Source organism: Vipera berus, assembly GCF_964194415.1.
Source record: "Vipera berus genome assembly, chromosome: 3".
Taxonomy (NCBI): Eukaryota; Metazoa; Chordata; class Lepidosauria; order Squamata; family Viperidae; genus Vipera; species Vipera berus.
Window position 1 is genome coordinate 167,167,604 of NC_138204.1, and position 17,494 is coordinate 167,185,097.

The window sequence follows — 17,494 nt, forward strand, 5'->3', positions numbered from 1 at the left end:
TTAAACCTAAACAGGTCTAACATGTTAAAACTGGTCTATGCAAACAAGTGAACCCGCATCCGCGGGATGCAGACAGCACATGAAATCACACACCCCACTGGTCCATGGAAAAACCTCTCTCCAAGGAACCAGTCCCTTGTGCCCAGAAGGTTGGAGACCACTGAAATAGATAATGACTTTACAATAATAAGAATCCTGGAAAGGTACAAGATAATAATATTCATAATATTAAAAGAGATTTTAATGGGAACAGTCTGAATAATTTTGACTGCATCCAGACTAATTTTCAGTGTGCTATATGCATGATTCATGGCAGTTCACAGATCATCCAGATAAAGTTGGCATTTTGTATTTTACTTTCTTATTTTTTTCTGACCAGAAATATTCTATTTTGATAGGATGACTGAAAACAAAACTGCAAATATGGTGTGGGTGTTCCATAGCACTTCACTCTCATAGATTTTATGAGGGTGGCTTTGATGAAAAGCAGTGATATTTATTGACCTTTTTTCATTCTGTCCTAAGTTATTATGAACAGACAAAATTGTTTTGTAAATTATTCTTTCTTCCCTTTTTAAATTACTGTGAAAATCTAAGATTCCATAATTCCAAAAAATAAAATAAAAAAAACATTTAAGAACTGCACAACTCAGCTTGGTTTTTCACCAAAGCTGAGTGAATAGGAAAAAAAGCACTGTATATGTGCATTTTTATAAATGAAATTGTCGCCCATAGTCTCATATATAATATTGATTCTGAGGAGGTGAAAGATTTGTATTAATTATAATGTTTAATCATTTATTTTAAGACCAATTCCTTTTCAAACCTATTTGCTTTAGTTGACCACATGAGCTTTGTCATAAGAGATTCCATGGCAAATATTTTTAAAATTACATAATTAAGATGAATTCAGATATTATAACAGCTTTTTTATTGTTACATCACATTTTTATTCCATAACTTCATGTAAAATAAGTAAAAATATGCATGTATGCAATCTCCCTATCATGCCTATGCACAAGAATCTTCTCAACTAACAATTGGGATTAAACAAGGGTCTACAAAATTCAATGGAAATTGGGCTTAGTTCACTTGTGACTATGTAGGGGTACTAGGCTGATCCCTCTTTTAACTCTGGCCACAGGTTCTGCTACTCATTCTACTACACTCCCCTTCCCCTCAAAAAACTACAAAACAAAACAAAAACAAATATGTTTAACATCTAGTACAGCCTATCCTATAGACAGGACAAGTATGGTTTGTTTCCAATAAAAAACATGGTTGAGGGAAGGGAAGGGATTTCTAGATCAAACAACATTCAATCTGTTATTCTCAGAATTTCAAATACCTTTTTTAGAGATGACATTCATTCACATATTTTTGTTGTTGTTATTAGCTGCGAAGTCGTGTCCGACCCATCGTGACCCTATGGACAATGTTCCTCCAGGCCTTCCTGTCCTCTACCATCTTCTGGAGTCCATTTAAGCTCACGCCTACTGCTTCAGTGACTCCATCCAGCCACCTCATTCTCTGTCGTCCCCTTCTTCTCTTGCCCTCAATCTTTCTCAGCATTAGGCTCTTCTCCAGTGAGTCCTTCCTTCTCATTAGGTGGCCATAGTATTTGAGTTTCAACTTCAGGATCTGGCCTTCTAAAGAGCAGTCAGGGTTGATCTCCTCTAGGACTGACCGGTTTGATTGCCTTGCAGTCCATGGGACTCGCAGGAGTCTTCTCCAGCACCATAGCTCAAAGGCCTCAATTCTTTGGCGCTCGGCCTTTCTTATGGTCCAACTTTCACTGCCATACATTGCAAATTCACATATTAACATCTGTTTAAAAGTTAATATAAGTTAAAAATCTGTTTTAACGTGCAATCTTTAGGAATAAGCACAAATGTTACCTTTTATTTTGTAGAATGACTCTAGATGTATAGATTTCAGCAACAACAAAGTCAACAACTAAATAATATTGAACAGCACGTATAAAATCCATAATAAATCCTAAAAGGCATTGATTTGAAAATCTATACTGAGCAATCATTAGTCATTGTTCTTCAATAGTGTAATTTCACTTCCTTTAAATATTTGCATATTAATAGTAAGTTCTAGTTGCTCTCCTGCGGTGAGTGATAGCCAACCACTCCTCCTTCCTAGACCTCCTGTTTATTTTCAAACTCAGATTTGCCGTTACGAAGCCCAAAAGAAGCTTAAATGTTCCCAGCTGCACTAAAGTATAGCAGAAGTGATATGAATAATGAACTTGTTATGCTACAAAACAAGTCTATTTGCTTTTTCACCATACAAGGTAAGAACATAGAAATTATAAGAGATAATTCCCCCCCCCCGCATAAAAAAAAATCAGAGAAGAGAATCTATTTTAGAAGAATGTATGATGTACGTATTTATATTTCAGCTGGGGCAGAGATGTTTAAGGAATGTTCTTGCACAAATTATTATGCTATTTTACTTTTATTGTTGGTTTATTGTTATTTTGCTTTATTTAGGACTAGAATTGCATTGAAACAATACAAAAAGCCTACAGTTTACTCAGAAGGATGTACTGTACAGTTCATTATTTTATTTATCAGCTTAATTCAAAGTGAATTATAGAAAAAAGGATATCATACTCAATATATTAATCAATGTTATTACAATATTAAAAATATAATTTATCTGTTGTAAATGTAATAGATAATAAACAGTAGTGAATTCCTTGCTAAGAATATAATAAATCATTTAGTATACATACATGATAGAATCATTTATATTAGAGAAATTTTATTTTGGAGGGAGATAGAGAAAATGGTGACCTATGTTTATTTTATTAAATACTTTATTTGAATTAGATTATGTACCTGCAGCCAAACACTGTATGGATTTCATAGACACCACTGTAAGAAATTTGTATTTGTACTAAACTCCTAAGAAAAACAGATTTATTTCAATTTTTTTCTTAAGTGATTAAAATATTATTGTAATAAGATGAATAATATTGACATTTGAAATAAAAATGTATCATCATTTGTTTTTTTCCTTTGAGTCTTTCAAATCCTTATAGAGAAAAAAATAGTCGTCTTGCTTTGTAGGTTGGCTTAATTTCATTCATGGTTCAGTGAACCAGTGTGGGATAATGCTTAGACTGTTGGGCTAGAACCAGAGGGTGCCAATTTCAAATTACTGCTCTGCCACGGAGTTCTTAGGATGGTCATTTTCTCCTGTCTCTCTCATTTTGTCTCAATTTATATATCTTACAAGGTTTACGAGGATGAAAAGAGAAAGAAGATCACCATACATGTAATTAACTTCAGAAGATGATACTGATACATTCCAGAAATAGAATTACAGTCTTAAACAAATTCAACTTGTGTTAAATAATAGATTTATCCATTTGTCCTAATGGTTTTTTCAGTAGTCAACTCTAGTATTTATAGCAATCAAATTAAATCCCACACCAAAAAATCAATTCTAGGACAGGGGTTTCTTTTTATTTCTTTCTAGAACTCTGTGGAGAGAAAAGGTTGGGGAAAGAGGATAATATCAGATTAACTAAAATCTGCATAAAGAATGACCTCTGAGTATTTGGGTCATTCTGTCTGCTTCAAAAATAGACCAGTCTCAAAATGGGTCCAGAACATTCCTCAAAATACGAAGGCAATTTGGAAATAAACCTCTGTTTTGTTATCAATGACAGACACTTGCAGATACAGAACTTTTATTATCCACATTAGAAAACTACAAAATTACATTACTTTTCAACATAATTGCCATTGAAATTGGGGCACTTGTCATAACGTCTTACAAGGTTTGAAATTCCTTAGTAGTAGTCGCTCGGCACCAAATCTGGGCTATAAGGGGCGAGCATTATTGTGAACCAACACCACACACCAGAAGTCAGCAAGCTCGACGCTTGTTATGGATTGCTTGTCTGAGTTTTCTTAATGTTTTACAGTAGACTTCTGTACTGATGCTCGAACCATACTCCATGAACTTCACTAGCAGTACTCCTTTGGCATTTTCACATTTGACAGGATTTTCTATGGCACCAGTGTGGTATTGGTTCATGATAATGTTCGCCTGCACACTGCAAGATGCACCCAAGAACGTTTGAAGCAGTTCCATTGAGATGTTTTTGATAGCCCAGATTTGGCACTGAGTGACTACTATTAAGGAATTTCAAATCTTATAAGACATTATTACAAGTGCCTCAATTTGAATGGCAATTATGTCAAAGTAATGTAATGTTGTAGTTTTCTAATGTGTATAATAAAAGTTCTATATCTGTGAGTGTCTGTCATTGATAACCAAACGGAGATTTATTTACCCTCATAGAATATTTGGCATAGTAGTAGAAATGGCTTTAAGATCTTCTATACCTTGTTTCACCAACTCCAATGTCCAACCAGGAAAACAAGTAAATTGTTGATTTGGCACCTGGGACACTATAGAATAATGTTTCTCAACTTTGACAATTTGAAGATGTGTGGACTTCAGCTACTAGAATTCCCCAGGTAGTCATAGTGGCTAAGGAAATTTGGGAATTGAAATCCACATTTTCAAATTGCCAAGGTTGAAAAACACTACTATAGAATCTCAATCTAACTTGGTTGCACTGGCTTCTGCTGCATGTTCCAAGGTAAAGTACTGAAGTTTCTTTAAAAAGATATGTTTTTAAAAAAGACAATTAAAGGGCTAAGTCTTTCATTTGTGTTACTGTTATTTTGCTGTAAAATTCAACTAAAGGATAAAACATGAATGAAAGCTATTTTGGGGAGAATATTCTTACACATTGCAGTTAATACTTGTGGCTATGGGAAAAGTGATGTACAGTAAGTTGAAGCCTAAAGGTTAGAAATATACTTTTAAAAACTTTGAAGATGTTTCGCTTCTCATCCAAAGAACTTATTTTACAAAATTCAGCTGATTACTGATGCAGAATGTTTTGGGGGGTTTTTTTGTTTTGTTTTTTGCTTTTGTCCAATTGTGTCTGATTCTCACTGACTTCCTGGACAAATCCCTGCAGTTTTCTTGGGAAGGTTTTTCAGAATTAGTTTGCCATTGCCTCCTTCCTAGAGCTGAGGGAAAATGACTGGCCCAACGTTGCCCAAGCTGGCTTTGTGCATAAGATAGGACTTAATCTTATGATTTCTCAGTTCTAGCCTGATGCTTTAACCACTACTGGCTCCCTGCTTTATTTTAGAACAGCATAATATAGATATGATGCAAAGGAAGCAATTACTGTCTTCAACCATAACAGTAAAACAGCAAGTAAGATCTCAGAATGTTTTTTTGAATTTACAAATTGACAGAGATTTCTGCAGGTAACTATAAATATGCCAAATTGACAAAATTCCACAACTTTGGATTTGATCACAATATTGAGATCCATGTTTCATCTTTTCTTACCTTTATGGATACTATCTATCAAAGTCTATCAAAGAAAATCTGTTCTACATTTAAATTGTTTTTTCAATCCTATCGATCAACAGAAATGCAAAGGAAGTGGTATATTCTCAGTAAATGGTATTTTATCTTGTAAGAATTTACCTTATATGAGTAGTCCTAGTGATACAATGGTTCAGTGACCATTCAAAGTTACAATGGCACAGAAAGAGCAGGACTATTTACCAATCCATAAAGTTGCAGACATTGCAGTATCCCCGCAGTCACATAATCATAATTTGAGCACTTGCAAATTGGTTGACTGCTACAATTGTTGCAGTGTCCCATGATCACTGTAACCTTCCCTGCTGGCTTACCCCAAGCAAAGTCAATTGAGAAACCAGCAAGAGGTTGAAAGTCATTCCCCCTCCCTCTGTTTTTTCACTAACCGTGCCACATGCACACTTATTGCCTGCAGCACTGCACACTCACATGTATTCCATAGCACCTTTCCCCTGCACTCACCCCCCCATAACTCTCATCCACAGCTCTCAGCCACTGTCCAGCTTGCCTTGAACTCCCACTAGTTTCTGTTTAATGACCTTTGTAGTTGTGAGGATACCATGGCAACTGGGATTGCTGGAATTGTCGTAGCTAACTAATGAAATTACATGACATAGTGCTTTATGCCTACATTGCTTAGAGATGGAAATTCTATTCCCAGTTGTTATTGTAACCTGATGACGACCTGTAGATACACATCAGTATTATTGTAACAGTAATGAGTAGATCAGTATCCCAAAGAGTGGGATTCTGCAATATGTTTACTGATTAGTGTTAGGAATTTCTTATTTTTGATTTAATTTTTCCTAACATTTAATTTCATCAGATGAAACCCAACATATTCCTTCTGAACATTTGAATCACGTTAATTGTAAATCTTCAATGAATCTGTAAATTTCTGAATTAATAAATCCAGACTGATAAAATTCTGTATTATAATTATCAACTTAATCAGCAAGTCCAAGACCAACTAGAAATCTTAACAAATGAAGGTGAATATACGTGTCCCAAGAAAATGCTGCAGAATCCAATCTGGGTCAGTCACTGGGACCAGATGACTTCCAAGCTTTTGGACTCTTTTAGACTTCCAAGCTTTTGGACTCTTGCTGGAGAGAAGTTCCCTGAGGATGGTCTCCAGCAAGAGTCTAAAAGCTCAGAAGACTAAATCTCTGGTCCTGGTGACTGACCCAGATTGGCTCCTAGAAATTTTAATTTTAGACAAGTCACAGTACCATGTTTATGTAGCCCATTAGTCTTTTGATAAAATTCCCATTTAATAGTTCAAAGAAGCTGAATCCTGAAGAAGTTAGTGGTACTTCTCTATACAAAAAGTATAAGCCAAAATATTTTTGAGAAATAGATTATGCCTCTTTGTCACTTTGTCCATCAGAGAAGGTTGGGGATATGGTCAGGTTTGCATACAAAAGCTTCAGTAATGCAGAATGAAAGCTTGATGCTTCATTTATAAGAATCTTATTAGATATGCGTATTCTGCTGAACAGTTTAAGCAGTTCATTTGCAATGACTATTGCAATGAATGTGCCCAAAGAAATTACTTCATGGTATAATATACATTGATATAATCACAGAATCAGCTTTGGCTTCCCCCAAACCTACATTGCTTCTAGGACAATTTGATAAGCTTGGATTTAGCATCAGTGTTCTTTGAGCAAACTGAAAAGATTTTGAATTATAGGTTCCTCAAGATGAATGGTCTGGATATACTCCTCATGGCAAAGATGAAGAGATTCCTTGTCGGCGAATGCGTAGTGGCAGCTACATTAAAGCTATGGGAGATGATGACAGTGGAGACTCAGACACCAGCCCAAAGCCATCTCCAAAGATTGCTGCACGCAGAGAGAGCTATCTTAAGGCCACCCAGCCATCACTTACAGAGCTCACAACCCTCAAGTAAGTCTGTATTAATAATTATTATTATAGGATACAAATTCAAAAATGATCAGATGGTGAGTTTTCTGAACCACCAATTATGGAAATGAGTAGGAGTGTGCCTGTGTTACCAGTTGATATGTTAAGATGTTGTCTAAGTTACAGTTTGGGTAAATAATATGTATTACATGCCATGATTCCCTGTTACATGAAAAGACAAATGCACGTGAAGCTCACCATCTACCTCTGAGACTTTGTTCCATTGCCATCAGCTGGCATAGATATTGGATAAGATGGTAGGCATTCCCAAAAAGGTTAATGCTCCGGTACTGGAAATTCCTGTTAACTAGACCTAGCTATCCCTGACTTTTTTGGTTTTCCTGCAGGATAATGGTGACAATTGTCTTCCTTTAATGTTTCTATTGAAGTACATTGTTTAAATTGAAGGTAATCCTTCTTTTTTGTTCATATATTAAAAACTTTAATTAATTTGGCTTTTATTTAAAATAAATCAATTTTTGTTTTAATACTGGTAGCAAAGCTTTTTGCTCAACCCAGACTAATAGATTATGAGGAATAGAGAACAGATACATATAATTTCTAGCCTTTAAAATCATAAATACCAATTTACTCATTTGAAAACTCATGCAAGTAACTCTTCCAATACAGATTTTGTAATACATTTATTTATTTATTTATTTATTTATTTATTTATTAGTTTTTATAAACCGCCCTTCTCCCGAGGGACTCGGGGCGGTGTACAGAGGAAGGAAGGTATACAGACCGAACAATAAAATAATAAGAAACACTAATGAACACAAACTGGGACCCCAATTAACGCTATCATGCCAGGCCAGCCTGCTGGAACAGGAAAGTTTTTAAGTCGCGACGGAAGGTACGGAGGTCAGGGGCCATCCGGATTTCGGTAGGTAAGGTGTTCCAGAGGGCTGGCGCACCCACTGAGAATGCCCTCCCCCTGGGGGCCACCAGCCGACATTCCTTGAGCGGTGGCACCCTGAGGAGGCCCTCTCTGTGGGAGCGCACAGGACGGTGGGGTGCTGACATCGGCAGAAGGTGCTCCCGTAGGTAGTCCGGACCCATGCCATGTAGGGCTTTGAATGTCATTGTTAGCACCTTGAACTTCACACGGAAGGCAACCGGAAGCCAGTGCAGCGCACGGAGGAGAGGTGTGATATGGGAGTATCGGGAGGCTCCCAAGAGTGTCCGTGCCGCCGCACTTTGCACCAGTTGAAGCTTCCGAGTGGATCTCAAGGGCAGCCCCATGTAGAGAGCGTTACAATAGTCTAGGCGAGATGTCACAAGGGCATGGGTGACTGTACGTAAGGAATCCAGGTCCAGATAAGGCCGTAGTTGGCGAACTAGTCGAACCCGGGAGAAGGCCCCCTTGGTCACAGCTCCAATGTGGTCTTCCAGGGAGAGCTGCGAGTCTAGGAGGACACCCAGGTTGCGGGCCCTATCAGCAGGGGGAAGTAACTTGTCCCCAATGTTAAGCAGTGGGACGTTCTGAATCTCCTGGCTTGCCGGTACGTACAGCCATTCAGTCTTGTCCGGGTTCAGTTGAAGCCTGTTTCTCCCCATCCATTCCCGGACCGCTTTCAGGCAGCGGGACATCACGTCTAGGGCATCACTGATATTGTCAGGAGTTGAGATAAAAAGCTGGGTGTCATCAGCATACTGATGGTACCCTACTCCAAAACTGCGAATGATCTCACCCAGCGGTTTCATGTAGATGTTGAACAGGAGAGGCGAGAGGACCGACCCCTGAGGGACTCCGCAAGCGAGAGGCCTCGGGGTCGACCTCTGTCCCCCTGTCAGCACCGACTGCGAGCGACCCTGGAGAAAGGAGGAGAACCAACGCAGAACCGTGCCTCCCACTCCCAGTCCCCTGAGGCGTCGCAGCAAGATATTATTTGTCTGTAATTATGCAATTTTTTAGTATTTATGTTTCAAAAAGCATTCTTCATTTTTGCAGGTAATTTTATTTAATGTAAATTTATTGTATATTTTTGAATTGTAAACTGCATTGCAAAATTTTTAGAAGTTCAGATTCTTAGTACATATACAGATCTAGGAAATGAAAATTAATTTAATTTAATTAATTTAAAATTAAATCAATATTATAATGAAGCAAGTTAATTTCCCTTATATAACAGTCTAACCTTGCCTAGTGGTTGTATCAGACTTCTCTCTTGTACATATAAAAATATTCTACCCATCTTTGCAGATTTTGCAAAATCATCTTAGAAGCCTAGAATTAATTATCTTGATAAATAAGATCATTTCAAATGTCCCAACAAAAATATAAAACTTTTGTACTAGTGAAGTACTAGATCTGTTAAGTAGGAGAAGTCTGAGCTGCATCTTATGAATCAGAACATTCTTTAATCAGTATGGATTTCTTTTTCTTTACTTAAACTGCTTCTGATTTTTCAATCTCAGATAATAGCCCAAAACTGACTGCAACATAATTTCTGTAGGGTTTAAGGCAAGTAGGAGTGAATTTATATATTCTAGTTTTATGACCACATTTTCCCTTTACTGCATGGAATATTGCTGTATTTCAATTTTCCAATACTAGATATTCCCAATATTTTTCCAATACTAGACATATAATATAAATCATCCTTTTTTGAAGAATGATAAGAAGGCAGAATATTTCATTATCCACAGTGCTTTTTATTTGAGTATGAAATCAGAGCTGCATTGTGGTCACATTACATAAGCAAAAACACTTTCTGATTTCTTTTAATATATTTTCTCCTTAGCCCACCTCACAATCTCCCTCCTACAATCTGTTCCCCATGCCATGGTTTCCATGTGGTTACAGAACACTTTTTGAACATTATAGTTAAAATTCTGAATAAAACACAGCTTGCTGTGATCATGAAATCACACCTCCGCTCTTTTACTCCCATTATCCTACTAGGAAGTGAGAAGCTGTTGTTATTTTTTCCTTCAGATGGCAATGTTTGCTGGGAAGGGAGGAGGGGAATAAAAATAATTATCAGGCAAATAACACTGTTCTGATTAAACTGATTCTTTTTCTGCCCTTCATAATCTTCCCATGCGGATTAATGCTTAAAATAATTTTCTTGATTTTTAAGTGTACAGATAAAAGCATTATGATTTAACAGAACATGGCCCGTGAATCTAATGGGGGGGGGGGAAGACAGAGCTAGTTACGATAAATCCTTGAATTATTACCTATACAGAATATAGTGCTAATTATTACTTGAATGATAGAAAAAGCACTTTTGATGGAAAAAGCAATGGTACTACCATTTTCTCTTTAGTGATTAGGTGCTGAATATAAGCAAGCCTTTAGGCAGATGGTATGTGAAGTTAAACAGTGTAATGCATAAGGGGTTTACAACTGCTATATATAAACAGCAACAAATAAATAAACAAATAAAAGCTAAATATTTAAATTTGAAAAGTGAAGATTTTTGGTTTAGCAGATCAATTTGAAGTTACATTTCCATGGAAATATTGCTTGTTCTTCTACCAATAAAAAGCTAACACATGCAGATTTGCAGTGATGTCAGAGGAAAGTTTACCAATTGCAATCCAATCTTTAAAAAGATACGAGAAGTATTTCTCAAAGAACATTTAAGATGCTGATAGTAAAATTGTTGATGATAGTAAAGAATGCACAATAACAATAGATACTTCCAAGTGAATTGTTGTTGTTTCTACAGAAAGGGACATTTTCAAAGGCCTCAGGATGTGCTAATTTTTATATGAAGTAATTTTTGTGTTAGTATGCAGTCTTCCTTGTGACATATTTAGAGATTTAAAAATACATTTTTTTCTATTTTAATTCAAAAATTCAAAATAATTATTCTGACTCAAAGTAATATTTAACAATGTTCACTTGTAAATCCTGCAGTAGTAGCCTTCAGCAGACTACAATTGGTTTTATTATCTGTAATTGCTATCAACCTTATACAAAATGATTGCCAAAGTTTTATTTTATTTTAATGAAATATTAGCCACCATGTTTGTATGTGCCTCTGTTTATGTAGGGTGACACAGGTAGTTTCTGAAGAAAACATATTTCAAGCAAAGCTTTAAAAGTTACACTTATGAAAATTTGTATCTTTATGGGGCACTTTTTAAAAAATGGAGTTTTGTTTCCTTTATTTTTTTAATTAAATAAAACAGGAAAAATCAATAAAAATGCATTAAAATAATTTTAAAAGAGTAGCAATGCAATTATATGACAAATAGTATAAATAATTGATCATCAGTTTGTATGTATACATATAGATGTGTGTATATATGCACACGCATATATTTTAATTTTTATATAATATTCAATAAAAGATAGGTACATTTCATTTCAATTCTTTTTATAGTAATTTTATTAAAAATTACAATAATAAAAGTTAATACACTTTAAAAAAAGAAAAAAATAGAAGATACAGAAAATTAAAAATATTGTAAAGAAAAAGAAAATAAATATATAAAAATGGTTTCCTCCATCACAAGTATAAACAATTTCTTAAAATACAACAATTTCTCCTTTCCATATCCTATCTCTTATCTATAAACAAATCCATAAAAACTTATTATTTCAGTTCTGATGAGACCAAAAAATCCATTAAGGGTTTCAGATAACAATATATTCATATTACCTTGATCAAGTAAACCAATTTTACATTCCTTTCTTTTTTTCTAACAATCTTGATCTTTATCCCTGGAAATAATGTTAAAAAACTTGATTTCTTTTCATTTTTTCTTCATGTCTTCTCATAATTTTTTTTATTTTTAACACACCTCTTTTGTAAATCAAATATAGGAAAATTATCCAGATCTCTCTCTTGCTTTATTATTTACACATCCCTTTTAATTATTATTAAGACATCAGCCAATCTCTTCTTATGTGCAATATAACATCTTTTTCCCTATCATTCTTCAAGCCTGTCATTTTTAAGTCTACTTTCAAATTAGTATCAGTCTTATTAGGTAAAATTGGGTCTTTTTCCATAAATACTTTTAAGCATAGTCTATGTATAGAAGCAGACACTCTTGGACTCTGGGTCTTAAAACTCTGGGTCCATTGATCAACAATTTTCTACAATATGCCCAATGTTATTTTGCTTCATTCTCTGTTTGTAAGTTAAGTTTGAGTGATTATTTTCTTTAACTGTAGTTTTTAGCTCCTACTAGTTCCCTTTAAGGGACGCGGTGGGTCAGTGGCTTAGGACACTGAGCTTGTCGATCAGAAGGTCGGCAGTTTGGCGGGTCGAATCCCGAGTGCCGCGTAGCAGAGTGAGCGCCTGTTACTCGTCCCAGCTTCTGCCAACCTAGCAGTTCGAAAGCACGTAAAAATGCAAGTAGAAAAATAGGGACCACTGCGGTGAGAAGGTAACAGAATTCCGTGCGCCTTTGGCGTCTAGTCATGCCGGCCACATGACCACGGAGACGTCCTCGGACAAGCGCTGGCTCTTTGGCTTTGAAACGGAGATGAGCACCAGCCCCTAGAGTCGGAAACGACTAGCACGCATGTGCGGGGGAACCTTTGCCTTTACCTTTAGTTCCCTTTAGTGTCCAAGTTTTGATCTTATTATCCTTTTTTTAAAAAAGAATTCAAAATAAATGTATTTTCCCTTTGGGTAGGATTTTTTATAATTAATTCCAAAATACTATTTGGAATTTATCTGGACCCTTACTCCATTTTTAACTTTCTAAAATAAATTTTCCAGTCATACTTTTGCTATTTATTCAAAAGAAACTTAAAGTCTATAAACTTACATTTAAAACTACTTTCACTAAATATTTCAAAACACTTAACCTGATGCTATAAAACGTATTGATCTCAAAGTTACTCAGAAAAAAAACAACACAAGTTAATTAGCAATTTCAAAAAGTTATTAGAAAAGGAAGTATCTGCTTAGTACTTCCTTAGAACAGGAAGAACCCCGTGTCCTTTCAAAGTGATAACTGCATTTTCAAGAAGATAGCTATCCCTCAACTGCCAGAACTGTAAACCCTCCAGATAGCACTTTCTTGCATATTCATTGTGAGAAGCAGCAGACTGGACACTTATGGGTAATCTCAAATCCTTTCCTTGTTTGGACAGGAATTATCAAACATCTGGTCTCCTTGCTGGCTCTAAATTCTGTTGGCTCTGCTTTTCATCAAGCTACCTTTGCCGTTTTTTCCCTGGATGTCACTTCATTGCAATCATCTTTGCACAGTCTATTTCTATGCTCAATTCATCCACTGAGCACAAGTAATATCAAGTCTTTGATATTGGATAACTGGAGACATTGTTTTAGTTCAGGATTTATTTTTGCATCTTCTCTCATCCTACGTTTGTTCAGGCTTGGGAGAGTCCCTTGTCCTTTATGTAATTTGGAAATAATAACAAAGTAGGAAAAGCATTACAGAACATGGCTTCTGGAATTCTTTCTAACTACTTAATAATAGGTCTCCTTGGAGGAAAGATGATTAGAAAGAAGGAGCTGGCAACATTCAGCATAGCTGCCCACCTGTCAATTCCATGAGGTTGTATTAAGGGGAAATTTCTGGGATTTTCATTGTTGGTATCTTTTGTTTTGGTTGACAGCCCCTTGCATATAGTCCATTTTAACAATTTTTTTTTAGTTAACATATCCCCGCCACACCAAACTTCGTCCTGTTTTCCATTTTCAGAGAGTTATGTTGACTAATAGAGTAATGATCCCCTTTACATAATTTCTTTCCAACATTCTGTTGTGTTGGAAAGACTAAAGAGAAAGACAGCCTGATCCTATTTTTTAATGCCAAGAGTAAGATACATAAACCAACTGAATTTGCATTTCAATTTCAGAAAATATAAAAATGTATTTGGATCAGTGATGGTGAACGTGAGTCAGTGACTTCTTAGTTCAGATGGAAGTTTCCTTACTTATATATTAGAATAAATTTAAATACTGGTACCCATGCTTATGCAAAAGTGACAGAGCAAAAAAATCAAAGTGACGTAAAATAAAATCAGGTTTGAGAGACTGTAGAGGAAATTTTAAGCAAATTTATACTCTTAAGGACAACTTAAGATAATGGGAACAATAAGATTGGTGGAAGATAGATCATAGTTTTGGGGATTTCAATATCTTTATGCAAGAGATGAGACGACTTGCCTTACCCATCCATTGTATCTTTCAATTTTCTTTCTCAGATGTAGAACTTTACATTTCTCTCAGTTAAATTCCATTCTGCTGATTTCAGCTCACTACTCAAACCTGACTAACTAATTTTGAATCTTCTCTTTTTTCACTGAAAGTGTTAGCTATCCTATGACAAGCCATGACCTCTTGCTCGGTATCATATATCTAGACTTCCAGGCCAAAACCCAATCAAGAACGGTGTGTTAGCTTTTTTAAAAATAAGGTGAAGATAGGTACTATTTTAGATTCTCATAGACAAGCTTCTCACAGGAGAAGGGTTGATGTGGAGTGCAGATGGCCTGGCAAAATAAATTCAGTTGGCAGCAGAGCAAACTTTGGGAAGAAAAAGAAAGGAGGAAAACTGGAATTGAAATTTTGGAAAAAATGGGTAACAACAAAATTGAAGTTGTCAGCAATCTAAAGAAAAATAGAAAAGGTGAAGAGCATAGAGAGACAATAACTAACAATCCAAAGAGCATGACAGGGCTCCAGATGATTGCAGAAAATAAACTTTTTTTATTAATCAGTGAGAAAATTGCCACTGTTTGCAATTACTACTAAAATTAGGAGAGTCAGAAAAGATGGTATACATATAAAGTCACATCGTATTCCATAGATATACATGCCTGGAGAGGCTTAAGACTATTCTGCCTTCAACTGCAAGTTAACAGTACTCTTGGAAAAGTCAGATTGAAAATCAAGCTTCAGGAAGAGATGAAAGAGGAAGTATGGATATGGCCTCGTCTTCTATAACTATAAGTCATTCTTGCTATCACTTACTAAGGCAGGGGTCCCCAAACCCCAGGGACTGCAGCATGCCAGCAACCAGTCCGCAGAAACAAGCAAAGTCCCATCCGTGGAATGCAGGCAGCACACAAAACCACGCACTCTCCGGTCCATGGAAAAAACTTTCTCCATGAAATTGATCCCTCGTGCCCAAATGGTTGGGGACCTCTGTACTAAGGAATCTAGCCGGAATACTGCAATTAAAAATGCTGGCCGGGGGAGGGGGGGAGATAACTTGCTTGTTTGCTCTGATGTTTGCTTGCTTGAATAAAAATGTAAAAGAATCTGGATTTGTTAGCAAAAAAATGAATGAGAATTTTTGGAAACTTCAGCTTTTGGCACAGTAGGATTCTCAGCAGATGCTTGTGCTTATCATAAATATCATCCCAGCAAGTTTCAATTATGTCTATCACATCATTTTGTTTTCCCAAGTTACAATTTCTAATTTCCCCTATTTATTACCAGTATATTGCTTTATATTGTTGTAACATGTTCCACTTTGAATTTGTCATTCAATCAAAGATTAGCTGCAAAATTAGAGTGCCTTTTGACTTGCCAGCAGCAAGACATTCATAATTTTATGTGCAGACATTGATTTACAGCTCTGCACTCTTGTTCTGGAATTCTCCATTAACCATTAGTTTTTAATACAAATGTGGGCAAATGTTTTGGCATGAGAACTATCTGTATTGCCCAAAGCTGGTAGAAAGCTGCAAATATGCACACACCAAGCATATGCACTCATTTGAATATGAAAATATAGACTTTTCTTTATCACTGAGCTGGACAACTGAGACAATTCTTCCTTATGTTCTCTACTTTAATAAGAAACACTATTGCACTGGCAAAGTGATATACCCATTTCCTTTGAAAAATCTGTATTTAGAAATACAGTAAAGTCCATGCCCAATCTAGGTAATCTGAAACTGGTTAGATGAGGAAGAGGATGAACAATAAAAAGGCATTCTGTGATCATCCATACAATACCCTGGTATGCAATTTAAATAATATTTTTAACATGGTACAGAAGGAAGGGTTTCTAAATGATTTCAATATTGTCAGACTTACTCAAGAGGAGGCAGGGTTTCATGTAAGCCAGACCCAAGCTCATGGTCATATCTTTCAACTGTTCCAAATTCACGGTCAGAACTTTGAACTCTGGCATGTATATCATAGCAGTGAATTTGAATGTTCTGTTTCCATCATATTTCACAACAAAATTAACTCTAGCATCTTTCTGTAAGGTGACAACTCTCTATATATTCCATTAAAGTAATGTGATATAATGCATGTGGATTAGCAACATAATCCTTTTCCCTGTTGGAATATGACTTATGCAGTTAAAAACATTCAATTTACATGCTTTTTTCAGTGTTTACTTTAAGTTTATTTTATTTGAACATTAAAATTAAACCTCCAAATTTACACTGAGGTTAAAAAGGAGATGGGTAAATAAGCCAATCTGAAGTTTAAAATTCAAAGAATCATAGCTGTGGCTATTAACATTTGCATTAATCTTGAATACTGATTTTGGTTTATTTTAAATGGAAATCATTATCTGCTACAGCAGGATGGACTTCCTTTTATTGTATTATTAAGCTGCATGAGGTCCAAAGACATCATAACACCTGCTGATTCAAAGTCCATTTAGGAATTAATTTTATATGTGGAGGAAGAGATTATATTATGATTTCTCTGTCCCTGGGCTTTACATTACAAAGAATCAGCAAAAATTAACTTCAGATTGATTTAAGATTGAAAGCATAAGGGAGAGAGAAGGTATTTGATAGGTTTATGCAAAGATTTGATTCAAATATTTGTTCCAAAGGCAACATGGTTAAATCTCCTGATTGAATCAGATGTCTCTGAATCAGTTCAGTGATTCAAAAAAAAGTGACTTTATTTGTTAGTTCAAATTAGTTCAGAGTACATCTGCACACTATTAATAATTAATCCTTTCCTTGCCAATCATCTGTTCTTTTAAGATTATGTCTGTCCAAGCAGTCATAAGGGAGATAATAGAGAAAAGAAGCTTGTAATTCTATGTAGCCTATCCTCCCCACTTATTATTCCACACTGAATTTTAGATTTTGATTTTGATTTCCTTATAACAGCGTAGTTCTCCTATGTATAATTTCAAAATGGCTCCATTTGTCAAAAGTTGACCTGGTTGCTGAGTGTTGATGGTATAAGCAGTTAAAAAT

The 17,494-nt window shown here is 35.6% G+C and overlaps 1 protein-coding gene across 2 annotated transcripts in view; it reads left to right on the forward strand.

The window, feature by feature from the left end:
* Positions 1-17,494, forward strand: part of DLGAP1 (DLG associated protein 1) — a gene marked incomplete at both ends in the record, with an annotated part of 92,000 nt that overhangs the window by 12,764 nt on the left and 61,742 nt on the right. For both annotated transcript variants that reach the window (XM_081322501.1, XM_081322502.1), the window contains one exon: positions 7,136-7,350. In XM_081322501.1, the coding sequence (XP_081178627.1) occupies positions 7,136-7,350 (215 nt within the window). The remainder of the gene's footprint in view (positions 1-7,135; positions 7,351-17,494) is intronic.